Source organism: Fusarium falciforme, chromosome 5 (assembly GCF_026873545.1).
Source record: "Fusarium falciforme chromosome 5, complete sequence".
NCBI classification, from domain to species: domain Eukaryota; kingdom Fungi; phylum Ascomycota; class Sordariomycetes; order Hypocreales; family Nectriaceae; genus Fusarium; species Fusarium falciforme.
Genome location: NC_070548.1, coordinates 374,225 through 400,222, shown reverse-complemented (window position 1 = coordinate 400,222; position 25,998 = coordinate 374,225). Strand labels below are relative to the sequence as shown.

The 25,998-nt window shown below is 51.0% G+C and overlaps 9 protein-coding genes across 9 annotated transcripts; 7 read left to right on the top strand and 2 right to left on the bottom strand.

Annotated features, from left to right (window-relative positions):
• Positions 1-235: 235 nt before the first annotated feature.
• NCS54_00636800 (Hypothetical protein) lies at positions 236-1,147 on the top strand (the record flags this gene model as incomplete). The annotated part of the gene is made up of 3 exons (XM_053151831.1): positions 236-432; positions 501-897; positions 956-1,147. The coding sequence occupies 3 exons, from the start codon at positions 236-238 to the stop codon at positions 1,145-1,147; spliced, it is 786 nt and encodes a 261-aa protein (XP_053007806.1).
• A 1,031-nt stretch (positions 1,148-2,178) lies between these two features.
• On the top strand, positions 2,179-2,965 carry NCS54_00636700 (DAO domain-containing protein; the record flags this gene model as incomplete). Its single annotated transcript, XM_053151830.1, has 2 exons — positions 2,179-2,774; positions 2,833-2,965. 2 exons carry the CDS (start codon positions 2,179-2,181, stop codon positions 2,963-2,965), a joined length of 729 nt encoding a protein of 242 aa, XP_053007805.1.
• A 671-nt stretch (positions 2,966-3,636) lies between these two features.
• NCS54_00636600 (DAO domain-containing protein) lies at positions 3,637-5,154 on the top strand (the record flags this gene model as incomplete). The annotated part of the gene is made up of 3 exons (XM_053151829.1): positions 3,637-4,176; positions 4,239-4,815; positions 4,886-5,154. 3 exons carry the CDS (start codon positions 3,637-3,639, stop codon positions 5,152-5,154), a joined length of 1,386 nt encoding a protein of 461 aa, XP_053007804.1.
• Positions 5,155-7,029: 1,875 nt separating this feature from the next.
• NCS54_00636500 (Hypothetical protein) lies at positions 7,030-7,979 on the top strand (the record flags this gene model as incomplete). Its single annotated transcript, XM_053151828.1, has 3 exons — positions 7,030-7,605; positions 7,659-7,784; positions 7,836-7,979. 3 exons carry the CDS (start codon positions 7,030-7,032, stop codon positions 7,977-7,979), a joined length of 846 nt encoding a protein of 281 aa, XP_053007803.1.
• Positions 7,980-9,063: 1,084 nt separating this feature from the next.
• NCS54_00636400 (Helo-like-N domain-containing protein) lies at positions 9,064-11,845 on the top strand (the record flags this gene model as incomplete). The annotated part of the gene is made up of 5 exons (XM_053151827.1): positions 9,064-9,986; positions 10,028-10,500; positions 10,611-10,729; positions 10,780-11,581; positions 11,640-11,845. 5 exons carry the CDS (start codon positions 9,064-9,066, stop codon positions 11,843-11,845), a joined length of 2,523 nt encoding a protein of 840 aa, XP_053007802.1.
• A 1,499-nt stretch (positions 11,846-13,344) lies between these two features.
• Positions 13,345-14,823, top strand: NCS54_00636300 (Hypothetical protein; the record flags this gene model as incomplete). The annotated part of the gene is made up of 6 exons (XM_053151826.1): positions 13,345-13,412; positions 13,470-13,542; positions 13,594-13,805; positions 13,857-13,993; positions 14,051-14,214; positions 14,272-14,823. The coding sequence occupies 6 exons, from the start codon at positions 13,345-13,347 to the stop codon at positions 14,821-14,823; spliced, it is 1,206 nt and encodes a 401-aa protein (XP_053007801.1).
• Positions 14,824-16,392: 1,569 nt separating this feature from the next.
• On the top strand, positions 16,393-17,442 carry NCS54_00636200 (Arabinogalactan endo-beta-1,4-galactanase; the record flags this gene model as incomplete). Its single annotated transcript, XM_053151825.1, has 1 exon — positions 16,393-17,442. The coding sequence occupies one exon, from the start codon at positions 16,393-16,395 to the stop codon at positions 17,440-17,442; it is 1,050 nt and encodes a 349-aa protein (XP_053007800.1).
• A 206-nt stretch (positions 17,443-17,648) lies between these two features.
• Positions 17,649-23,704, bottom strand: NCS54_00636100 (Hypothetical protein; the record flags this gene model as incomplete). Its single annotated transcript, XM_053151824.1, has 8 exons — positions 17,649-17,942; positions 17,999-21,641; positions 21,699-22,299; positions 22,352-22,820; positions 22,885-22,995; positions 23,044-23,106; positions 23,158-23,383; positions 23,436-23,704. The coding sequence occupies 8 exons, from the start codon at positions 23,702-23,704 to the stop codon at positions 17,649-17,651; spliced, it is 5,676 nt and encodes a 1,891-aa protein (XP_053007799.1).
• A 542-nt stretch (positions 23,705-24,246) lies between these two features.
• Positions 24,247-24,615, bottom strand: NCS54_00636000 (Hypothetical protein; the record flags this gene model as incomplete). The annotated part of the gene is made up of 1 exon (XM_053151823.1): positions 24,247-24,615. The coding sequence occupies one exon, from the start codon at positions 24,613-24,615 to the stop codon at positions 24,247-24,249; it is 369 nt and encodes a 122-aa protein (XP_053007798.1).
• Positions 24,616-25,998: the final 1,383 nt, after the last annotated feature.

Here is a 25,998-nt window from a genome sequence, read left to right as displayed (position 1 = left end):
CAGCCTCGTCGCCAATATTGGCGTTCTCGGCTCAGTTCAGCACCTCGCCAATAGTTCAGCCGCAGTGACTGCAACGCTGGCTTGCATAGTCACCTTTTAGTGGCGGGATCGAGACGCAAGCCGCGAAGTTAGTAGTGCGACGGATTGCGTGAACATGCTGAGGCCCATGTATATTAATGTGCACAATGTCCATCGCTTGGCCGTGCATGTTTAGACGCCAAAGCGAGGCTGCATCATGAAGAATCTTTACACTGTACTGGTCCTTGCGGGACATCTCTTGGAGGCTTCCGCTGAGACACTTCCGAGCCTCTCTTGCGCGGCGGGCTCGGAAGTTACCGCGCACCCAGAGTGCGACTCATTTCTGAGCTCCAACGATGCATGTGCTACAGTCATGGACCGCCCCGGCAAAGAAGACTGCCTCTGCCACCAAGAGTACTTGGATTCGCTATCTGGGCAAGTAAATTATCTGTGAATAATGAGTAACCATCTAATGCCTACAGGTGCGAGAATGAGCTCCGCCTCTGTTATCGTCGCGAAGACTTGGGCGTCAACTTCGACAGAGCTCGTGAATTATGGAACAGTCTTTGCGGCTCAGTCATCACCTTTGATCCAACCACCGCACCGCCAAGCTCCTATGAGCCCTATCCAGACCAGCTCTGCCAAAACATCAAGACCAGATGTGCCGAGGCCAGGAAGCTCCTTCGCGAGTGCACTGATTACACTTCAGACAAGGACACATCGAGACTCAGCTCATGCACCTGCCGGCCAACGCTTCTGCGCGAGGCCTACTCGTGCGCGTATGTAGCCAACACCACCTGTTTGGGGTTGGAGGCGACGTTGTCTAATGTCCATGGGTACCAATGCGATAATTTCGAGTCTGTGATTGGAACAGGTCTGGTGAGTATTCCGACTGCCATACCGCAAGATTTCTCCAGAGTATTGACGTGACAAACAGCCGGATTACAGTCCGGCTACCGAAACGGCGTTCCCCACGCTAGATATAACAACTGCAATGACTGGTTCAAGTTCAGAGCCGACAGCCACGGCGACGACCACGTCGGACAATGCTTCAGTGAAGGAGGACCCCAGGTTTGGCACTGTGCTAATGTTTGCTCTCTGCAGCTTGTTTTTAATCTCTGTGTTTTAGGCGGTGGAGTTTTCATGGCGATGACTTAGTATGCATTATGTATCGAAGATCTAATGGCAAGAAATTTAGGACATGACGGAACTGGAGATTGAAGTATGGTGATGTCGAGGTGATCTCAAACGGTTCAATGATTTTCATGGCCTTTCATTTAATGATGACTATAATACATCCCGCATGCATCCGTTCCTTGGCCCGACAGTGACTTGGGCAAGTGCATATGATGCCCGACAGAACTCAGGCATGAACAGAGGTTATTAAGCGAGCAGCCTTGGTCTATTTGAGCTGGTCAACGAGCTGCATGTTATAATGGAACAGCCAAGGTCTCACGGTAAGCTCCCCACTACCGAATTTCACGGTGGACGCAGGGGCTTGGCAGATAGATAGAAATTGATGAGTTTGACACGAAATATCATCTGAAGGAACGTTGTGCGCCGGTGAGAAGAGACCAGCACCACGGCACTTTCTGTCGAGCCGGCATTGGTACCGGCATTAGGAGAGACCCGGCGCTGCCGGCGTAGTCCCCGGTCCGCGTCACAACCAGACAAGCTGAGAATGGCTGCTGTGCGCATTTCCGCTATTAGCCGTATACAGTATATTACCATGTAATTATTTGCAACTCAAGAATGGCTTTGGTCGGCTAGGGACGGCAGACTGGAGTCCTAGTCTGGTAAACTCTCAGGCTAAAGACAAGCCATGCATTTAGCAACCATGTCAGATGCTTGCAACCTTTGATAAGAGACTCTGTGCTGTGTCTTGAACCACTACCCGACTGATATCCGTGCGAATACTGAAGCCATGTGTATCGGTGTTTAGAAGATCAGGTTAAAATTCCCCTCCGCGTGTAGCCGCCTGTCGGGATGCATCCTGTCAACTCTAAGACATCATAGTGAGCTGATATAAAACCTGAGGTGAATCGCCGGTATCATGTCTTTGGTGTACAGCACCTCAATCTCAGCTTTTCCACATTCAAGAACTTCAACCCCTTTCTGCGCCAACTACTCTTCTCTATTTCATACAATAAACAAGTCACCATGCCAGCCACCAAGAAGCACGTTGTGTTCGATATTGTCGGTACCATTGTTACTTACGATTCCATCCTCGATGCTCTCGAGAACAGACTGGGCAATCGCCTCCGTGCTGAAGGCGTCAAGCCCTCCATGCTTGGCTATATGTGGTTTGAGATTTCTGAGCGAGAGTACACTTATCTCAGCATCACTGGACGGTACCACCGCTTCTACGACGTCTTCTGCAGCCTATTCTACCGCATGCTATGGATCGGTGGTATTAAGGAGCCCAGGTCCTTTGCCTCGGATGAGGATCTTGCTCACATTGTGAACCATTTCAAGAGCCTTCCACTGCGCGAAGGGGCTGCTGAGTGCCTGCAACTCCTACGCGACGCCGGCTTCACCGTTTGGGGTTTTACGGCTGGCGACACGGAGCAGGTCAGGGGCTACTTCTTAAACAATGGCATCGACATGCCCATCGAGAATTTCGTCTCGTGTGATGACGCCGGTGTCGGCAAGCCAGCACTTAACTCGTACCGACCCCTGTTGGATCGCCTTGGTGATGCGGAGAAGTGGTTCGCAGCAGCGCACATGTGGGACGTGTCTTCTGCCAAGCAAGCTGGGTAGGTGCTGTGCTACAAACCGTTAGGTTGATCATGGATGATGCTGACATGGGAACAGATACAGGGGTGCCTATTGCACCATCTTGGAGAAGGAGTCATGTGCTGACATATTTGGCGAGATGGACGTTATGGCCGATACACTCCCCGATATGGCTCGCAGGATCATCAAGGCGTCTGAGGCCCAAGCCTAGGAGAAGACCAACAACGAGGAATTCTGGAGCAGTCATTAATCAACTAGCCAGTGTTCTTTTCGGGGATTGAATGCTTAGGGTGGTTGGTTGACCAAGACCTGATTTGCGCTACGGGCTTGCAGCTTTGACTGTGTGCATAGACATGAATGCATCTGATGTTGTTCCAATGTGAAGCAGATCCTCTCTGTAACTGTCATCATTGAGTTTCCGGTCCGGTTGAGGCCGGTGTTTTGCGGGGTTCATCAGAATATGCGACCTATCAGACACTAACCTAGGCAGACTTATTGACTGCTCTCATTTCACTTGCCCGAAATAGTCAAAGTGCGAGGGAGATTGTTCTCATGCAACCTGCCATTCCAGACAGTAGTCTTCCGCAAAATGCGCTACCGGCCATCACGAGTCTTATCCAGAAACCGAATATTCGACTACTGGCCGACTCTTGTATGATAGCATAACGGCCCGACGCCCAATCCCGGAATACAGTGCAATGTTGGCGCCGTTCGCTAGGCAAATATTTCCTATTTGGGCCCGGTGTCTCCAGCGGGCTGCGTGTCTATCCGGCGCCTGTGGCTTGGCCAAACTTGATATCTTTCTTCAGACGGCGTCTTTTAAACTCTGTTCTTCCTCCATTGCTTCCCACTAGCAAGCGAACTGAAATACAGCATTGAACAATGGGCTCCAACGCAACTGATCGTGCGCCAGTCGCGAATCCCACATCTTCCTTCTGGAATTCTGAACCCAAGAAGCTCGATGACTATCGAAGCACACCCGAGCTGCCCGCCAAGGCCGACGTCGTGATTATTGGGTCTGGTCTTTCCGGTGTCGCTACTGCATACTTTCTCCTCAAGGACAACCCCAACCCTCCCTCGATTGTGCTGCTAGAGGCGAGAAAGATATGCTCTGGTGCCACTGGGCGCAATGGCGGGCATGTCAAGCCTGACACGTTCTCGGACATTCCCAAATTCACCAAGCTTTTTGGCGAGGCGGCGACAGCGGAACTTGCTGCATTTGAGGCGTCACACGTCTATGCCGTCAAAGACCTTGTGGAGAGTGAGAAGCTGGATTGCGATTTTCATCTGACGAGGGCTTTAGACGTCTTTCTTGATTCAGCGCATGCCGAGGAGGTTGAGGCAACTTACAAGGGTCTCCCTCGAAATACGGGCGTCAATCTTACCGATGTCGCCTTCACTGGCCGAGAGGATGCTGAAAGAGTGAGTAATCACCATTTTTAGTTCGCTTCATGCTACGGGACACAGTTAATAATCGGAGGCAGGTTTCGGGGGTCAAGAATGCCAAGTGCTGCATATCGTACACGGCGGCTCATTTGTGGCCTTCCAAGCTGGTGCATCAAATACTTGAAAAGCTGGTTAAGAGCGGGCTGAACATCCAAGCCCACACGCCAGTTACGTCAGTGTCATCTACCCGAGACTCGGGTGGCCTTTGGTCTGTCTACACGGCCCGCGGAACCATCAAGGCACCAAAGTTGGTTCACACAACAAATGCATACACATCGCAGATCCTCCCCGAGTATACGCGGGCCATCACCCCTGTTAGAGGTATCTGTAGTCATCTCAAGAGTCCCAAAGGCAAGAAAACACCTCACCTTGTCAACACGTACGGCATCAGATTCGACAAGGCGAACAATGACTATCTCATCCCCCGGGCGGATGGAAGCATCATTGTGGGCGGAGCGCGGCAGGCGTTCTGGCATAAGAAGCGCCGATGGTTCGACAATGTGCGTGATGACGAGCTGGTGAACGAAGCGGTCCCTTATTTCGACAACTACATGCAGCGAACCTTCCGCGGGTGGGAGAATAGCGATATGAAGACCAACAGGGTTTGGACTGGGAGTGAGTTGATCCTCTGGACATCAAATACGCATCTCCATTAGAATGACAATAACGCTGACTATCGCCTTAGTCCTTGGCTATAGCTCAGACTTTATGCCTCACGTTGGCCAAGTCCCGGAAAAGCCTGGACAGTTCATCATGGCAGGGTTTACAGGTTACGGTATGCCCAAGATCCTTCTTTCCAGCAAGGGCTTGGCCGCTATGGTGCGCGATGGTGCTACCTTTGAGGAGACAGGTTTGCCTAGAATCTTCAAAACGACCAAGCAGAGAAACGAAGCCAAGTCAAGCCCGCTGGAAGAATCTCTGGCGCCTTTCTGGGCCGAGAAGTCGAAGTTGTGATGAGGCATGGAGTATGCGAGGGAATAGGATTAGAAGATCATTGAATCGGATGCCAGTACAAACAGATGGTACTTCCGTTTATAACATGCTGCGCGACCAAATCTTAGGATAATAGTCTTGTAATTGGAGGACATACCGTATCACATATCGAACACCCACGCCTCCTTTTAATTCATAAAAACCGTTGCGACAGACATCTCTTCCGACTCATACACTGGGCTAAACTTGGATGCTTTTTTTCTGGGCGTGATAGCTAAGAAAATCAAGGTTGTAGAACACAAGGAAGCTCTACTAACGCTAGAAACAAAGAAAGGCTTGAGGCAGCCGAAGGGGATGAATAGACAGATCCGGTCCGTTTGAGAGCGCCGGTCGGCCACTGGAGTGGCTCTTAGTGTGGTGAGCATTATCAGCGCGTTTAAATGCACCAGAGGCCTGCCCAGCCTGGCTATTAACTCAAAATGCCTCCCGCACGACTGCGAAGCGTTGCATACTGAGGTTGATTTTGAAACGGTGTTGCTTGTTTGATAGGCTGAAGGAGCCAATCTTCCGAGCCCGGACAACTCGGTGCAAATCTAAGACTAGCGAAAGGACACGAGATTTAGACTTAAAGCTAAGGAGGGACAGCCGTGATATTACTATAATAAGCCACTCATACCTTTCTATCAACGTCTAGATTATAGACGCTATCATCCAACACATGCAATCCGAGATACATGTCCAGAACCCTCGCTCAAGTCATCCATGTCTCTCTGACGCGTCGCCACATTGAGACGGAATGTCAACATTGTCTCGACCCGTCACCCATCCAAGCATCCTCTGCCATGTGGATGCGTAAGGGTTCCAATCCGTCTCACTCCAGCAAAACGACTCCTTGCCCTCTGGATATTTGCGTCTATCCTCCAAGGACCATCTCGACCAAATCATGTCAAGTTTCCATGACCACCACTCATCAAGTTGCTTCTTGGAAAGATTGCTTGGCGGCGTGTCGAGCAAGTTGAACTCTGCCTGCCGGCCCTGATAGATTTCGAATACTTTTTCCAACTCCACTGCCAGCCATTGGCGAGCATGGCTCCATTGAAGGGCCATGCTCTTCAGGTCGGGTAAGTGATAACAGATGATCCGGCGGCTTAGCCACTCGACTCTTGGACCGAGCCAGCCGTTTCGCAGGGTCCTTTCAATCTCACTTTGAAGCTCTACTTGGCGCTTCTCTGTCTCCTTAAGTAGCTGGACCCCTCGCTTGGCTCTGGCTTGCATGCCGTCCAATCTAGGCGTGGCAATGTCCCGCAGGAAGGGGGCGACGTCCTGGATACGTTTAAGCCTGCTGAGCTGGTAGGCGTTCAACTCGGTCCTATTCGCAGACCGAACGGCTTTCTCAGCCCGTCACTTGTTCTGCAGTAGCCGAGCTGATCTGCCTCTCAGAAGTGGGGAGCTGGGATATGGGTGTGGGACGCGGGATGTGTAGTCCAGAACCAACATACAATATCCCTGAAGTGTCTAGGCTTGGCCTTGGCGCAACCCTCATCGCCAATACCACCTTGTTAGTCTGTCTTCCTGCCCAGATTGCTGGTTTCATAATATCGATTTCGCCTCACAAGTAGAGCTTCCTATTGTCCCTGAACTCAGCACGAATCGAGCAGCGATAACGACTCCAACTCCGACAACGAAGGTATAACCACCAAGGAGCACCAAAGAAACGGTCCCTTCCAGGGCCTGGGGAACGGTCTTTGGGATGTTGGAAGATTCGTCGTCCAAGCCCTCTCGAACCCAAACGTACAGTACCTGATGCCGTGGGCACTTTTTGTGTTTGCTTGCATTCAGATCCCCCAATGGCTTGACCCGCGCGGGGCAGGAGACGGTTTTTGGGGTACTCTGAAGATGTCGCCCATGGCTCAGCCAGGAGTGGGATGGCCCTCGGTCGGCCTGGCGCTCATCAACGTTGACCCAGCAGTTTTGAATTGGTGGAGCACCGATTCAAAGAACCGGACAATGTCCACCATTCCCCAAGCCCGGTTCATTTCGCCCATCTCTGCCGAGAAGGCTTTTGTTATCCCGGAATATCTAACGACGCTGAAGTCATCCATCACCCGGTTGAATGTCATGGACGGAAACTTCGCGCTACCCCCGGCCATGGAGGACTCATTTCGACGAGCCATGAAGGAGGCCGAGCTGTTCAAGGAGATCCACGATGGCTTGATGGCTGACGTAAAGTTGAGATTCGCTGGGCACTATGATCAGCTGTCTCAATTTCACATCGACATCGAGAGGTCCATCATCGACATTGCCGATCGCAACGAGACGAAGACGTCTTATTTCTGTGGATTGTTCACGACAGATCAGCCCTACGACAGGGCCAGGAGCCACCACAGAACCCTTCTGTCAATCACCATCGATATGATCAAGACCAGCAAAGATGAGAGGGACCGACTGATAGAATTTCTCGAGGAGCTGCGTGTTTTTGAAACACACGAGGAGAGTCACGAGCCATCTGCGAACTCCGCTCAAAGACACTCAAGTCGATTCAGAGATGGACGAAAAAAACCAAGGATATGCGAGCAGAAGTCAAAGTCATGTGCAACTCCTCCAAGCGCTCCAAGGTGAAATTGTGGATGGCGGTGGGAGCTCTGAAGCGTGTAAGTGTGACTCAGTGTTGCCATCTTTGAGAGGAAACTAACGTTGCGTAGCATCTGGCCAGCATCAACCCTGTGCGCCAAGGCCTTCTCGCACTGCAGCATGATCAAGCCAAGACCTTGGAAACGGCCCTTTTCAGCTATTGCAAATCACTGCTGGAAGCGATGCGGAGGTTGGCCGAGTTTGGGAACGGGTGATGGTCTCTAGCCGCGCCTCTTCTTTGCACGGCTGCTGGCGCCTATCTTCTGTCATCCTTGACGCAGAAGTCGATGTTGGTTCTTTTTGGTCGTCACTCGTTTCGTGTGTTTGCTCTTGTTGGGTTGGAGTTTCGCCATGTTGTCCTTCCTTCACTCTTGGGGGTCTCAAATGGTGGTGCCTCCCACCACTGTCGCTCTTGTTACCCCTTTCCAGACACAGTTCTTCTGTTGAACATGCTGTAACTTCATTGCTCGTAATAGAAATTTCCTCATTGTAAACACTGGCTCCCTGCGTATGAACCTTTGCTTGATGTCGTTATGCCATCGCTCTCACCAACTGTCTGTCTTCTGGCTCAGTTAACCCATCAAGAGCTGGGCTTCAACTATAATAAAGAACACATTGTTCTGAACCATGTGAGTCGTCATTGCGTCGACAAGCTTCTTATCCCAAGTCACCTCGACCACCTCCACACCAATGCCGTCTCCAGGGATGGCCGCAATCCGGTAAGGGCGGGTAAAATTGTTCATGGTTGGGGAAATTCAGAGAAGTGGGCAGAAGTTTCAAGGACGAAGGGGGTTTCGGATAGGTATGGGTCGTTTGATATAGATAGAGCTTGGTGTCAGAATATTAAACAAACTACAGGCGCTTTCATGCCCACTCTCAGCTCAGTAGAACATCTGCTTGACCTCGCCCCCAAGTAGATAAGTGTGCCGGTTGTGGGGCCGAGGTTGACCGGCCAATACCGGCAGATGGCCTCTGCTATGGCGAGATTCGCTTTTTCAGGCTTTCTAGTGAGGCTCCTAGAGCTTCAAATCATGAGTGAAACGAGGCTCACCACCTTTAAACCTAGATGTAGAGCGGAAGAAAAGTGGAAAGGGATAAAACCGAGAGGTGAGGCATCGCGAACCAGGCTGTGAGAAGTTGAAGCCACCAATTATCTCGTCTCCCGTGCCAGCCAAGGCAGACGACACTCTGCACAGCCTGCTTTCACGGAAGCGGAGAAACTGTGACCGTACAAGGGGACAAAGTTGATCTTTCAGCCTGAGTCTGCCCAACCTGTCCACTTTCATCACCACAAACACTATGGACGGCGTCAGTGCCGTCGCCGGTGCGCTCGCCATCATTGATTTGAGCATCAAGTCAGCGAAAGGCATTCGAGACTTCCTATCAACCTTTAATGACGCGCCTCAGACTGTTGCTCAGCTCGCCCAAGATGTCGAGATACTATCCACGTTCCTCGAGCGGCTGTCACAATGTCCCTTGGACATTTCTTCGCCCAAGACCGTCGCATCGCTGAAATTACACCTGGATACCTGCGCAAATACGCTATCCGACTTCGATGCTCTTCTGAAGAGTCTACATCCTGTCTTAACGAGCCGAGCCGACCGACTACGTATGAGACTTCGCGCTGTGCGGAAGGACAAGAATATTGAGAAGGCCCAGGACCGAATTCGAGCCTTCGGGACCCAAATCAACTTGTATCTCACGCTGCTTCAGGCTGAAGCCACCGCCAGGACCTCTTCAATCAATGCGAGCACGGCTGAGACAACTGAAAGCATCATTCAGCAGATCTTGGCCAAGATGGAAAGAATCCAAGATCCCCTAGACAAAAAAGGCACAGAGAATGGCAACCCAACAGCGACAGGGGAGCTTGCCGGAAATAGGCGCCAAGATATCTCGGGCGTTGCCGAGCCGGAAGCCATGGAGGCGTGCTCCAAGCTGGAGGAGAGTGTCTCTCGCTTATCTCGCCTGGTCGACAACAACGGGTCGACGCTGGACGCGGAGGATGCGGTGCAGATCATTAATGACCTGGAGCGACTGATTCAATCGGCAAGAGACAAAGTCTGCAAGGACCAGAGCACGCTTTCGCTGCCTCTGGAACTACCAAGCCTTCCAGACGAACTGCGAATGATCGGGGGGATGATTTATAGCGCTCCAGTGATAGCCATCAACCCTAACAGTGAGTTCCCCCATTCGTGTGCTCCGAGCCACAGTCATCCCTTTAAGTACCATGATCTGGCTAATAGTTCAAAATGCAAGGTCCCAGGACCATCCTCACGAGTGTGCCCAAACGCGTAGGCATCAAGCAGAAGCGGCTTAGAGAGGAGATAGGTATTGACTGTGGAGTTCTTACCATCACCACAAACAAGAGGAAACGACTTGTACACGAAAAGACCTCTGAGGGCCCCCTAGACAAGGAACAATCTCACGGGGATGTTGTGGCTGGCCTTTCGTTCCGGCCAACGAATCATGCGCTAACTATCCACATTTCCGTCACACAAGGCCAGCTCTTCGATCAATGCGTCCAGAGCATCCCAAGAATTTCTATCAACCCCATCATTCCGCGTGGCTCACCAGTTTTTGATATCGTGAGACAAGGCCGAATCCACGAGTTCCGGGCCATGCTTGCAGAGGGCGAGACTAATGTGAGAGTTCAGGACGAGAGAGGAACAGGCCTGCTTCATGAAAGTCTCCGCCAGCAAGTCACTTCATGCATTACAACTACTAACATCATCATCAGTATGCCACAGCATGACCCGAAATATGCCAACTTCTTATCGAGGCCGGGTTGGACGTCGATGCGATAGGCTGTTACAACCACCGTATCGAGAGAACTCCCTTGATAATAGCACAACAGTTGGATCGGAATGACACTCTGAGACTACTGCTGCAGCACGGAGCAGATCCACTTTTAGATGCAAACGAGAACCTCAGTCCATTGGTGGAAGCCTGCGCCGAAGCGGATGCTGTATGGACTCAAGTCGCGATGTGAAACCGAGTATCCACTGACAAATGCAGTCCGCTTTAAGATTTTATACGCATTATGGCGCTCCATTTCTCTCAGGTGCAGTTAACGAAGTCGACGAAATGGGACGAACGATGCTACATCGAGTGTGTGGCTCATGGCCACGGGGACATTGTAATTGCGATGCCCTGGCTGCCCTCATCGACGCTGGGGCGAACATTCAAGGCCGTGTGACCAACAACTACATGGCCTTAATGAAGGGCTTCACTTGCCTCCACACTCTCGTTTACTTTGCATGGAACCCTTCGACGAGTGACGAGCTGGAAAGCTTGGTCTATTTAATCCAGCGAGGGGTTTCAGTCTACGCAGTCGACGACAATCATCGATCGGTATCCATGACAGCATATATCCAAAACGAGTTTGAATGTGAGGGCGAATGGACCCCAGTTGGTGGATATAGGGGTGATCTATGGGATGCTGCCCTCGTAACCTGCGGATACAGGCTATCGGAATTCCGCAGGCTTTATCCCAGGTTACCAAGATACGACTCAAGGTACAAGAGGTCCGATTTTGAAAAGCTCTGGGAGGGTATTGAGCACCTCTGTCCTTACTGGGACGATCGCAGATGGCCAGATACTGGGACTCACAGGAGTTGCTCTATGGACGCAGATGATGAAGGCTCAGGTTCGAGTCATTGGGATGGTTGCGAGCCATCGTATCTCGAAGCCAGTGACATTCATGAACCCCAGTCAGGTCGGATCACTGGATTGCTTGAAGAAGAGACTAGCCATGATGGCATAGTTGAAGACGAGACCAGTGAGACCAAGAGAGGTGCTCAAGAAACCGTCAGCGACAGTGAGAATAAGGTTGTGTGGAAGAACATAGACCTTGATAACCCGTGGACGGTTTGAAGGCGACTTCATGGTCTCGGCCAAACTGGGTCTCCCTATTGGTCTCAAGTTCAGCCTCAAGGTGGCCTCACTGGACCTTTCTATCGGTTTGATTGATGAGCCTTCCGCCAAGGGTGTGGCTCAGTATTCTGGTTCCATCGAGGGCGACAGCAAGGGCTCCTCTAATGCTTTCAAGGAGACAGGTGGACGCAAGGGTATTGCAACGTAGATCACCTGGCGCAACCAGCTCTTTGTCGATGTCTTGAAGCTCACGCACGTTGACCTCCATGATACAAAAGGCAAGCTGGTTAACCGTGGCTACATCAAGTAGGTTCTCGTTTCCACTTTTGGCTTTGATGAGACTAACGACCCATAGAATTCCCGGCGTCGAAATGCTCAAGGACCCGTGTCTCACCCATACCGTTACCGGCGGGGACGTTATGGACTGCATGGTCACGTGGCTGGTGCAGGGTGAGTACGAGACTTCGACCAAGATTACTGGCTGCTTGATGATTGGTGGGAATGGGAGTGATTACAGTGTTGGTGTTGAAGATGTGGCGAGGAATGGGTGATCAGTGCTTTCAAACATGGACGGACCAACAAACTTGTGTGATTCGATCAAATGTACATGATTAATTTCGCTTAGTGAAAAATTGACAATGAATAATAATTCGTCTTTTGAGGCTTGAAAAAGCCAAGAATTGGAATGTTGACCAGGAACGGGTGGCGTCAGCAGTCCCGGCATGGCGTTCTCTCGGTCGGGTAGTTATAGACCGAAGTTACCCTACCGGGCTTGAAGGAATAACTTCGGCAATCAGAGTTTTTTTTTCAGCCCTGACTGTGACAGCCGTGACAAGGCCGTTTTGTGGCCTGTTCAGTTTAGAGATGTGTCGCCTCGCTTGGATCTCCAAGCGACATGCCACTCCCAAAAATGAAAGGCTCACCCGATCTGACAAGAACCCCTGTACATCATGCAATTACGAACAGCCTGATCTGAGCCAGGCCTCCGATGCGACTCTGTTCCTGGGGCCCCTGGGTCCGATGGAAAGGTTCTTATCTGGGTCAATGGATCCGTTGCCAGGAGCATCTGAACTCTAACAGGCCCTCGCCACGTGTCGAATCTCAGACCTTGCTCCGATTGCGCAACGAGGTCATGGGTCTATTGCTTTTGTGAGGCTCCACGATGACATCCAGGGGTTTGCGTCTGGCGTACGTGAACCAACAAATTGCCTCAGCTTGATCCGAACCGGCCGGAACCCACCAGTTCATGGCGTCCGATAAGTCGGGATTAGACCTCGAATTGTGTAATAGCGCGTCTCACGAGACGCTAACTCGGGGCTCGGTCCAGCTTCCACAGGCGTCGAGAACGATTTAGTGGGCGGGTATCGACAGCCTCTGACTCGCAGTTGGCAGGTGGTCGACATGCCGCCAACGCTAGCAAGGGGAGACGAAGAACCGTGCGCAGGGGACGCCGAGAATGTCCGGGCGTTGTTGGATGGGATGACTTTTCGAGGTCTGAGTGTTGAAAACCGGGTCCTTTTCAAGTTATGCCTTGCTATTCTTAATCGTGGGACTGTGGCTCCAGTGGGAACGAGCTTAACTGACGCGTGTTGAAATCTGGGTCTCAAAATCCCCAGCTTCCCCCTTGCTCCCATGCCCCGAGGTTTTGCGTCCCGTTTTTCAGAGTTGTTGGATGGCAGCTTGTGAGGTTGCATTCTGTCGATCAACATGTCGAACCTCGACACTGAGATGTGGGCGTGGTACGCCCTGACCCTGGTGGTGGTTCTCTCGAGAATGTGAGTCGTTCTTTTTGCTTTTTTGACAGTTCGATTCCCGATCTAACGCGTATCTAGGATCTCGAGGAGAATGCTGCTGGGATCATGGAAGAACATGTTGGCTGATGATTACCTCATGGTTTTCACGATGGTAACCTCCCGCAGAGACGACCCCGTTCTTCATCACGCTAATAATTTTTAGATCACATACACAATATTGTTGGTCATTGTCAAAGTGTTGACCTATACGCCAACCAACCTCATCCAGCCCGGAGAAAAGGTTGATCTCAATGACAAGCAAAACATTGCCGACAGGCAATACGGATCCAAGCTTGTCTTGGTTACGGAGCAGATGCAGATGTTTACACTTTGGGGTGTCAAGGGCTGTCTCTTGTTCATGTACGGCCGACTGACGTGAGTGTCTCTCCCTTTCTCATTGACGATACCATACTGATCCTACGACAGTCTGAGTTTGCGACAAAACTTCTTTGTCAAGATCGTTGCTGGATACGTGGTTTTGGGATTTGTCGTGATGCAGATCCTGTGGTTTGCCGCTTGGTGCAGACCCTTCAGCCACTACTGGCAAGTTCCGCCTGAAGATTGTAAGAACATCCGATGTTGCCACTATTGCATGTTCAGTCGACTAACTTTGGATCTAGTGAACTGCTCAGCAGAGACCAATCACATGATTACAAACGCCGTCATGAACATCTCTTCCGACATTATGATCATCGCCCTTCCGATGCCAGTGTTTTTGCAGTCGCAGCTTGCCATCAAGAGAAAGGTTGTCCTGTGCGCTGTCTTCGCACTGGGAATCTTCACGGTAGGTTTTCAGGCTGTTTGGGTTTTCTGGGTCTTGCTAACTCGGGTTGTGAATCAGATCTTGGCAGCTGCTCTCAGCAAGTATTACAGTCTTGGAGATCCATACGGCAGCGAGTGGATCTACTGGTACATTCGCGAAGTATCGACAGCCATCATCACCGCCAACCTTCCCCTCACATGGACGCTACTTCAACGAGTCTTCAGGCTGGGTTCGTTTGCCGCCAGATACGGCAAATCATCAGGCCAGCGTACCGGCGAGGCTACTTCCCGCTTCAGGTCGAACTACGGAAATCTCACCAGCGTTACACGTGAGGAACGAAGAACGAGGTTGGGGACAAGCCATGAGCCAGGGCTCAGCATCTCGGAGAGTCAGGAACAGATCAACAGCGGAGACAGCATTCCGCTCAAGATTTACCAGAAGAACGAAGTCACTGTTACGACGAATGAGTTGGAAACTGGTCGTCGGGTTTCTTCACCGACAGAAACGCAAGCCGGACTCGACAGGGCGGCGTTCGGGGACGAGCATGGCCAGGCGAGCAGCACGAATGGGGATAAACCCGCGAGTGAGATTGAGCTGGGTGTTGTTACAAAAGCATACCACGGAGTCTAAAAATGGACTAATCTAGACGAATAATTCCCTAATTAATGCCAAGACCGTTTAATTTGTAATGCACTCCTTAAATGTTCTACCATTAAAGTGAAACAGGGGTTGATTGACCGTTGAGTTCAGCGTCGGCCGTCGGGGCCTCATTGTGTCGTCCGGGTTGAACTTGACGCATCTGGGCGTAAGAAATATATTTTCAAAATCAAATTACTGTGTATTGTCACCTTTATGCCGGCTGAGGGTTGCTTCTCGCTGCACGACATGGACTCGTTCGAGCCCTAGGGTAAGTGGCAATTCTGTCAACTCAACGTTTCCTTGATTCTTTGGGTGGTATCAGGCCAATTGATATGCAACAAAGACGCCGAATATAGGATCACATATATTCTAAGTTATTCCAGATTGGACGTACCTCTGAGAGGCCACTTTTTTGTAGTGGAAAATTATAACTACAGAATGTAACCATGCTTCTTTCAGCGCAACCAAACAAATCCCAAAGGACCAAAAAAGGTTTTCAATAGGTGACTCAGCTGCGGGATCTACAACACTGATGATTGGGAATCTGTTCACAGTTCTTATTTTAATAACATTTTTCGATTCATGACCTGCCAGCCTGGACTCAACGAGGGACTACTACTCACACACAAAATTTGGATATCTCAATCATGCAAACCAAAAAGAGATGGTTCATTACTAATAGTCTAACTCGGAGATTTAAGTTGTTGAGCACGGTAATCTTCTTCCTTGAGGAAGAGATCGTAATTGAGCACCTGACCTTGAACGTCCTGCAGCTGTATTTTCTAAGTTTGAGAGGTGACTAGAAAGGAAAGGATGTCCTTCCCCGGAAATGAAATGACACCGACAATGCTCGGGAATCTGAAGTGACGAATCAACCCGGCCGAGTTTGCCGTTCAGATGTCGGCAGTCATTGGTGCGGATCGCGGATGCAACCTCAAAGATCTGCATTCATCGATCACGGGTGTGACAGACTAGCTAGACCATTAGGGAATAGCCCAGCTGCCCTTGTCAAAGACACTGTATCAGTTAATTCTCTTGATTTCATCAAGAACTACTTGAGCCTGCCGGCATTATATCAGGAAGTTGAAGCGATATTTCGGACTCATCTCGGTGATACAAAATTCTAAAGTCGTCATGGCTGGCTCTAAATAAGGTTTCTGATCTCTAGAAGGTCCATGAAGCCGTGCTTTCCGTGATAGACACACCATATTTCATGGCGGTGTGAGCCGGAGGAGCCAGTCCTGCAACGGAGTCACAACCTCCGATTGGCCACCTACTCGTCTGGTCCCTATATCCGAAGCTAACGTGTCTCCCTATTTCATACGAGGCATTATTAAGGACTTTGAGTTTCACGGAAAAAAGGCAGTGAAACGCTATAGCGCGACGTATATGGACCCTTGATTGGAGGAGAAACAAACATCCTAGTCGCTATGTTACATGCCAAAATCGGACCACGGGGTTTTAGGTCCGTTAACCGAGACTACTTAAAAGACGTGGTCGCTGGTTGAAACGAATGGTCTTTCTTTGATTGATAGACACCGGACCTATACGGACGACAAGATGGTGGCTCTTCGGTTCTTGGCATTCATTTCTTATTGCTCTCTGGCCCTTTCGGCCTTGACCTATCGAGGTGTCGACTGGTCTTCCCTGCTCCTCGAGGAAGCCAAGGGAATCAAGTACACCAACGGCGGCTCATCGCAGTCCCTCGAAAAGATCTTGGTCGCCAATGGCGTCAACTCGGTCCGACAGCGCGTCTGGGTGAACCCATCCAACGGCGATTACAACCTCGACTACAACCTCAAGCTTGCCAAGCGTGCCAAGGCTGCTGGCTTGAGTGTTTACCTTACACTGCATTTCAGCGACACCTGGGCTGATCCTGCTAACCAAAAGATTCCCTCTGGTTGGCCGACTGGTATTGATGACCTTTCTTGGAGACTTTACAACTACACACTCCAAGTCTCCAACGCCTTTCAATCTGCTGGCGTCGCGCCCTCTATTATCTCTATCGGCAATGAGATCACTGCTGGTCTTCTCTTCCCTACTGGTTCGACCAAGTCATTTTACAACATCGGTCGACTTCTCAACTCCGCAGCCTTCGGCATCAAGGATTCTTCCCTCAACCCCAAGCCCAAGATCATGATCCACCTCGACAAGGGTTGGGACTGGGGTACTCAAGAGTACTTTTACACTAATGTCCTCAACGCTGGAGCCCTCAAGCTTTCCGACTTTGACATGATGGGCGTCTCTTACTATCCTTTCTACGGAGCCGGTGCTACCTTCTCGGCTCTCGAGACGTCGTTGAAGAACATGGCTAGCAAATGGGGCAAGGAAATCGTTGTTAGCGAGCTCAACTGGCCTACCTCTTGCCCTTCGCCTGCGGAGGCTTTCCCTAGCGACATGCGCAACATTCCATTTTCCGCCGCTGGCCAGACTCAGTTTATTGAAAAGGTCGCCAGCATTGTGAGTAAGGTTAACCGTGGAAGGGGACTGTACTACTGGGAGCCTGCTTGGATGAACAACCAGGCCCTCGGGTCGTCTTGTAACTCGAACACTCTATTTTCGTGGCCTGGCGCAGCACTTTCTAGTCTTTCTGTGTTTAAGAAGATTTAAAGAAGCTGGAATAGGCGAGGGAATCCATTTTCTTCTCATGAAACTTTGTACATAGGCATGGTCATACATACATACATACATACATACATACAGTTGGTTCACCCTGCTTTAACCCAGCCCTTGACGTGAAGTTCATCAAGAGTTGCAACGACAACCAAAGCCCAACCTCAAGTGCCTTCGAATGAACTACAACAGCTGCTTTCAATCTAATCATCATCATCATCATCATCATCATCGTCATCGTCGTCGGTTACAGTGTCAGTCTCCTCGGTCCCAGAAGATCCGGAGCCCGCCCTAAACGCTTCGGATTCTTCACCATCCGACGCCTCGCCATCCTGGCCGCTGTGCTCGCTCCGCTCGTCCTCTGAATCGATAAAAAAGGTGCATAGTTTGAAGGTGTGACCTGTTTCGTGCACCTCGTTTCTATGCGGGAAGCACTTGAAGCAGAACCAGATAGGTTCAGTACAGTCTCGACACCTATCCCACTGGCCAGAACTCGGCTATCGATACGAGATGTATTAGCGACCACATGGAAGCATAAAGCTTGACGACTTACCAGGAGACAGCTTTCACACCTTGCGTTGATAAAATTCTCTGGCGTTGTCGTGTGGAATGCAGGGTCCCAGATTTGCTTGACTCCGCCTGGGCCGATGCGCTCCCTCTTGTCCTCAGGAGGCTCCAAAAGTTCGAGTGGACAATCATAGTCCGAAAGATCGACCAAATTGACGAGTTTCCGGGCTGACCACTGGCCGTCGTAGCTCACGGGCCAGACATCAGCTCCGTATTCTTTCACGAGCATGTTGAGCATATTGGTGTCGGCCATTTCGGACCTGCATGCATACATGAGAGGTGTCCATCCATCCATATCCTTGACGTTGACATCCAAGCTCTGGGTAGATGCTTTGAGGATTATCATGGCACACTGTACAGGGTCTCTCCCGCCTACTGCAATGTGTAAAGGGGTCCGCCCGTAGTTGTCCGGGGTATATAGATCAGCGCCGGCTTTGGCAAAGTAGCGAATCTTCTTGTATCCAATGTAGGGCTCCGCACTAGCAGCAACATAGTGGATGACGCGTCGACCCTCATTATCGGCGGCGTTGATGTTGCCCCCATGGCGAATGAGATACCGCAGTTTCTTCAGGTTGCCGTGTCTGGCTACAGCGATGATGGGGGTTTCTCCAGAGTTGGTGGCCTTGTTGACGTCCACACGAAGGTCGCTCACAAGATATCTGAAAACAGAGCGATGGTGGGTCAAGTAGGACTTTTCGGAAATGGTCGAGTATAAGAGAGGCTCGCCAGCGGGTAAAGGACCAGGAGCATTGGGATCGGCTCCGGCGTCGGCAAGAATTTGCACCATTTCGAGATAGACTTTGTCATCAACGTTCTCTTCTTGATGGCAGGCTATGTGCAAAAGGCTTCCGAGGTGCGGGATGTAGATATCTGCCCGGGCTCCTCTGGTGATGAGGTATTTCATCACGGCGACGTTGCCCTCCTGGGTGGCAACGGCCAGCGGCGTCAGACCTTGGCCATTCAGAGAATTGACTGGGGCCCCCGAGTCGATTAGTAGCTTGACGACTTGCACTGGCGTATATTGCTTCAGCCAGTGTAGTGCTGTGTTTTTGTTTTCATCGGCGTAATTGGCATCTGTCCCTTTCTGGAGGCAGAGCTTCATGAAACTGAGCAGTTCTGGGATCTTTTCTTCAGACAGGGGGTTTGGAAACCCCCATAGAACTTGTTTTGGGTCTCTACACTCGGCCAGTTCGTCTCCAGCTTCGAGGAGGAGCCTCGCGCAGTCAAAGTTGTGGTTCTCAACGGCATAAAAGAGAGCCGAAAATGAACGGTCCACACCACCTGGGTTGACTTCCAAGTTGAGGTCTGCTTTCGGACTCTCATGTGCTATTATTGCCCTGATAGTGTTGATGTCTCCCCATCGAGCGGCCTTCATCAAGGCAGTGCCATAGTCATCACTCACTGCGTTGATATCTGCGCCGTGCTCAAGGATGAGTGACACAAACTCGGGGGCGTCGTAGGAAGCGTGAATCACAGTCCAGTCATTAGTCCATGTCCGGTTGATATCCGCGCCCTTGCTGAGGAGAAACTTCACCTTTTCAATGTCTGACCCCTGATAGGCTGCGGCAAACAGAGGAGATTGAGTCCCCTCAGGGGCGTAGTTGACCGAGGCTCCTTTGTTGATGAGGAACTCTATCATGTCGACAGAGCACTCCCCAACGGCGTTTGACAAGGGTGTCCTGAGCTCCAGGCTCTCGCACGGATCGAAAGAGTCGAGTTTGGCGCCGTGTTCAATTAGGAGACTGATCATCTCCTTGCTCTGGGAACCCAAGGCGCGAACAAGAAGCATTACCCTTTCCTCGGAAGACTCGTTTGGATCCGCTCCGTGCTCGAGAAGCAAACGACAGGCCTCAATCATCTGAACTGTGTCGCAGCAAGTGTAGAGAGGGGATCCATTGCTTGAGGGAGTACGTGCATCTGCGCCATGTTCCAAAAGGACACGAATGCAATAATTACCGTTGGAGCTCGCTGCAAGAGTGATGGGGGGAGGTAGGTCGACCGCGGGGTCACTAGAGTGGACGTCGGCCCCAGCTTTGAGGAGCAAATCGAGCACTTGATAATCGCCTGCATTAACAGCCGTGTGTACAACTGAGTAGCTGTCATTGTCTTTGTCGTTGATGTCGGCGCCGTGATCGAGGAGCAACTGCACCATCTCTGGCTGGCCTAACCTAGTAGCCATGAGCAAGGGGGTCCTGCCCTCGGTGTCCCGGACAGTCAGATCGGCTCCAGAGGTTACCAAGATCTTGGCCACATCGTAATGACCCCAGAAAATGGCTGCCTGAAGAGCTGTGTAGCGAGATTGGTCGTTCCATTCGTTCAGGTCGTAACCAGACCCGCACAAAATCGATACTAGGGGTTCAAGTCCAGCAGATGCACCGCGGAAAAGGATATTCTCAGGCCAGTGAAAGCTTTGGGGCGATTTAACCATGTGGAGAAGTTGAATCATGGTCTGTTCGTTCCCAGGGGATGCAGCCCAAAAGATGGCGTCTCTCAGCGCCGACTCTTCAACCTCTTGAACCTCGTTCAAGAGTCTGCCAACGACATCTGCATGGCCGTTCCGCGCTGCTTCCGTGATTGCCAGGCAAAAGTCTTGCTGAAACCACTTCGAGCCCTTGATTTGGGGGATTAGTATACTAAGAAGATCTTTCCATCCAAGCGCGGCGGCGACGGGCAATGGAGTGAGGTAGTTTCGCTGATTGCGCGTGAAAGTGTTTGAAAGTAGGTAATAGGCCTCACACCAATCTCGACGAGTTCTTATGTTGTCGAAGTAGCTGTATGCCAGTTCGGTAAGTGATGAGCTCTCACTGCGTTGAGGATTGTTGCCGAGTCGATAGTGCTCAGGCCAGAATTGAACAGCATAGTAGAGAAGATCGTCTCGAGGGACAATGAGGGGACAACTGAGAAAGCTTGCGTCATGATTTTCAACTCGAAATCTGGAATAACTCTCTTGCACTTCGTAGGTCGAGAGGTATTTCAAGCACGCATGTGCGAGATGGCAGTGGCTGGCTTTTGGTTCCTCATCCTCGGATTCATCCCCCAGTGGCAGGGGTGGTGCAGAGTAAAACGAGGGGTGCGAGAACTTGACTTCTCGGTTCTCTATGACGATGACTCCACAGAGAATTCTTGAAAGATCTTGGGCAAGCTGCTCGTGATCCAAATCTCGGAGTATATCACCGGGTAATAGTGTCGTCCCAGCGATTGCGTGACCCAGAGCCTCAATTGTCAATGGTTGCATGGCATATTTGACCCATAGACAGGTCTCGTTTGCCAGTGCTTGCTTTTCCAGAGGGTGGCTTTCGATGAACACGCGCACGACATTCTCTGGTGTCACTGGGCGCAGCCTACTGATATCTGCGCTGATGGATTCGATTGCTGCTCCTCGCTTGTGGTGACTGAGCCAGTCGACGATTCTGTGGCCAAGATGAGACATATTAGAACACTCATCCATAATAGTTTTGAGCTGTGTTTCAAGTTGCTTTAGAACGGGACGTTTCTTTAGCAAATGTTCAAGAGCGAGCTCAAGCTCGGGCTGCTCGAAGCCCCTCTCGTCGGCTGCGTATCCCTTTGGCCCCGTGGGACAGCCTTGCATGGACAAGACTTGAGACTCGGGAATGAACTTCTTGATCGAACTGTTGGGACCACTTGTTGTAATAACAATGCGTTAGTTCCACTCACTGCGGCCAAACTGTTCCATGACTCTGGTTAGGAACCACGTCCGCTCCTCTTCCAAACATTCGTCGAAACAGCTCAAGAAGATCGCCCACGTGCTCACGCTTGGACACTGCCTGATCAAAGTGAACAGCTGAAAAAGTTCTGGTAGTGACCAGCGGTGGTGGTATCCCAGATTCTCAAGCAAGGCGCGGATGACTGGGCCGTCGGGATTCTTCCGCCAGTTGTGCCATGCCATGTCGTTGATGAGAGAGACGAGCATGGACCTAATGTTGTTGTAGCGGTTGTCATGCTTGTTGAACTCGAAGTAAAAGGCAGAGCCTCCGTAATTCTTTCCCCAGTATTCTAGGTATTCGTACTCGTACTTGGCGTATATATGCTGGGTGAGCATGGCGGTTCGTTTGGGATCTCCAGCAATACCTTCGAGGTACAGCGCACATGGTCCCATCATGTCGTCAAAAGTTTTGTATGCCTCTTGACTTGAGAGCCAGTTGAGGAAGGGGAGCTGCCGATCCTCGGGGACAGTTGGATCCATGTGCACCTTCGGTAGCCTTGTTGGAGGGGCCAGGGATAGGAGAGCGGTTTGCAAGTGGATGAGACTGGGATTCACCTTGAGAGCTAGAGACTCATCAGTAACGGATTAAACGCGTATCAGGAGGGTCTCACATACGGTACATATCGGAATTGAAGCGTTCTTTGACAACAAAAACCCAACTGTCATCTTCGTCCCTGTCCCCGTCGCCTCTGACAAGGTCGGCGTGGCTGATGGCTTCCTGGGAGAAGACTCCGAGTGCAGAAAACGAGTGGTGCATCGTTAATGTATATCGACTGAACGGTGATGCCGGTGCAGTTGGGAGTTCCATCACTGTTGAAGATGGGTCTGTGGTGCCGTCGGTCTGGTTGTCGCTCGACTCATCCGTCTTGAGAGCATCAAGGTGAAAAACGTTGATGCTGACCAAGCGGGAGAATAACTTGGTGTCCAAAAACTCGAGGTTGATCTTGTCCACTTGCTGGGCAAGATTTCTAATCTTTCTCATGACCCCATTCTTGATGTCTGGACCTGGAAGACTGATCAAGTTGTGCAGCTCATCCTCGAGAATGTCGATGGACTCTGCTTGGTGAGGACAACCGAGAAAGATCTTTTAGGGACTCAGATTAGTCTCGGAGAGATAGAACAGCAAGGATGAGAGGATTATATCGTACAATTGTCGTGGAAAGAGTTGCAATTCTCCTGTGAGCTTCTTTCATGTACTCCCAAGTTTCTTTATCTTCGTAATCTTCAGCAAGAGTAGCTTGAGCAGCTTCAATGAGAACCTTGAAAAGCGTGAGCACCAATTATCAAGACAGAAAGGAACAACTAACCTGCTTGACTATGGTGCCTCCAATATCGTGACACACCCATATAATAGGCCTATCCACTTCTGTCTATGAACAATATTAGCCTGCTGATGTAACCGCATAAGAGAGATCGCTTACATCTGAGAGCTCTCGTCTGTATTCACTATACAGACGTAGCAAGTTTCGAGCCTCGGCCTTGATCCCATCTTCCTGAAACACTCTTGCCGACTCATCGGTAGGATAGAGGCAGTCCAATTGCCGGACCGAGAGATGCTCGAACAGTCGCTGGCCGACCCATTGATCTCCCTTGTGCGATGTCCATATCGTGTTATGATCATCACGGAGGCCGTGAACGGTGATTACACTGAGTAAAGCATCAGTTGGGTGCCGAGAACGAATAGTAATGAGTCACGCACTCGTAGTCGTCATGCTCGGCAAAGCCCCAAGGTCTACTCAATCCCAGAGGTCGAGTTTTGTCATCGGGGTTGCCCTCGTCGGTTGCGCGGACGGAGATTAGCTCGTCAGTGCCTGGATCAGACAAGTTCGAGAAGGCGGGTTCATTGTCGTCTTCCGTGTCCTCGTCGAGATCGGCAATGTCGGGGTCTGCATGTCTTTCATTTGAACTCTCACCAGCGACTCTGTCGTGGATCGGAGAATTGGAAGCACTCTCTTCAGTCTCCGACATGTTGTCTCCCATTATTGAAGGGCATTAGTGATATTCGACGAAGAGGTGGTAGGGACACGTCGAGTCGCTCAAGTCTTGGTGTGTGAATGGCCTTGGAGCCTGGAGAAACAAGGGTCCACTGCTGGATCCTCGCAGTGCTTACTGCGTGCATCCTTTGAGGACGGTACCTACGAGGTACAAGGGATAAACGCAAGGTACCAAGCCAACGACGTTTCATGGGAATGGTCACCTGAGTTGCAGGCCTTGAAAAGACCGTTGGTTGTTGTTCAGGCCAAGGTCTTCGGCCCGTGGCAGTGCAGCACTGCAAGGATACAGTGGAACTGGTTGCATGGGGTCGCCAGGAAATCGCGCACACACAAGAGCGCATGGCGAGTTGTATCGGAGGGGTAGGAATACAGAGTAGAAAATATGCGAGGTTGGTGAAGCTGGAGGTTGCAAATGGGTCTTGGTGGATTTCTCAAGAGTTGGAGTGTGTAGTTACGATGCTACTTTTGTCAAGATAGCAAGCTATAATTAATTCACTAAATTCTACCCTGCTCAGACTACTTTTGAGCATCCAAGATCATCGTGGTAAACGTAACATCGCTGAGCTTCTGCAGGTCAACACTGCCCAGCTCTTCAGGATTATACACCATCAGTTTGTTGGTCGGCTTCGTGTCCGGCTTCAACAGCACTGGACCGTCCGCAGGCACCCCTCCGAAGAATGACTGCAACGACATCCACCGGTCTGCCTTGCACTGAAGCCTCGGGAGACAAGTAAACATCTTCTCGTCCATCCTCTTGATTCTCACAGCAACTCGCACAAAAGCCGGGACGCCCGTCTTGAGAGTCTTATTCTCTAGGAGAGTCCACTTTACCTTGCGGTTGGGAGGCATGCTGCCGACGACAAGCTTGCCTCCGTTGATTCTCATAGCGTCTTCCGTTTCGCGAGTTACTGCCTTCTCCCATTTTGCTGAGGTGCCCAGCTCTGCCCCATAGCTGACGCCAGCCGCTGAACTGGTGCGATAGCCGCCGAAGAGGCCGGGGCTTGGTTCCCTCCCAAGGAGAGACGCAATCTCGCGCGGCTCCAATCAACCTCGACGACGATCAGCTAACCGCCCACTGGCGCGTGACGCGTGTACACTGCAACCTGATCCTTTGTTCTGCTTTTCAGTGGGGAGACAGTGAGCCCTAGCAGGGGGCTTCAAAGCACGTCTTGCCAATCACCCCCCAGAGCGCCATAATAGCCGCTGTGAAGATGCGCAAAGGATTTCCAACTCTCCGCAAGGCAGGTATTGTCGGTCACAAGAGCGGGGGAGAAACATGAACATTTGTGTACTTGCGAATTGATTGCGGTACAAACTTTGATTCGGGGTCCAAAATGCCTCTTCCGCATGTCTCCTCGCAAGGACAGGTAATTCCGCCCAGTTCAAGGAGATTGAGCAATCTCTATCTTTGAACCGTAGAACCACAAGAGTCACCACCACACCACGGACAGCCCTTGCTCATCAGTGACCATGTCGGACGCAGAGGACAGAGATCCACGCAGAGACTCTGACGAAGATGAAGAGGAGATGGACGAGGAGGATGATCTCGTCAACTCGCCATCTCCGACTTGAAAAGGACATTTGACAGCGAGGCCGATGAAGAGCACACCGACAAGTTCTTGTGCCACCATAGAGAGACTGTCAAACTCTTTGGTCAAGACGGGGTAGCCTTCTTGCACCGAATTGTTCAATTGGTCAAGGACAGGGCAGTCAGCGCACAACATGAATGTCCGGATCACCTGAAGACCAGGAACGACAACGGGCAGACCCCTCTGTACCAGGCCATACACCTCAGAAGATACACCTGGAAGCTAGTCGGCTACATGCTGAATAGCCGCTCCGACCCCAAATGCATCGAAGACGCACTCGAGTTTCCATGCGGAGAAGGGGACTCTGCAAAGACTTGCCTCACGTTGGTATTTAAGAAGGACTTTAGAGTCAAGGCGCTGCAGACCTTGGTCCAATACGCAAGTGACAGGGCTTTGGGAGGAAGAATGAGCAGAGGCGGAAACACCGATTGTAAACATCGCAGTGAGAGAAAGAAAGCCAACTAAAGCAGGTCTCCGCGGAGAAGATGCAAAAATCTCAGATTGGTCCCGAACGCGACCGTGGATAGAAGAAAGCCAGACACTGACATGCTAGATGAGCGAGAGAGGTGCCACGGTTCAAGGGATGTGCGGGTTGACTAGCTGGTATGTGGGCAAGGTTTTCAAGCACAGTGTCGAGGCTTAAGCGTGAAACGAGGTTGGCGAAGCTTGGGCAGATAAG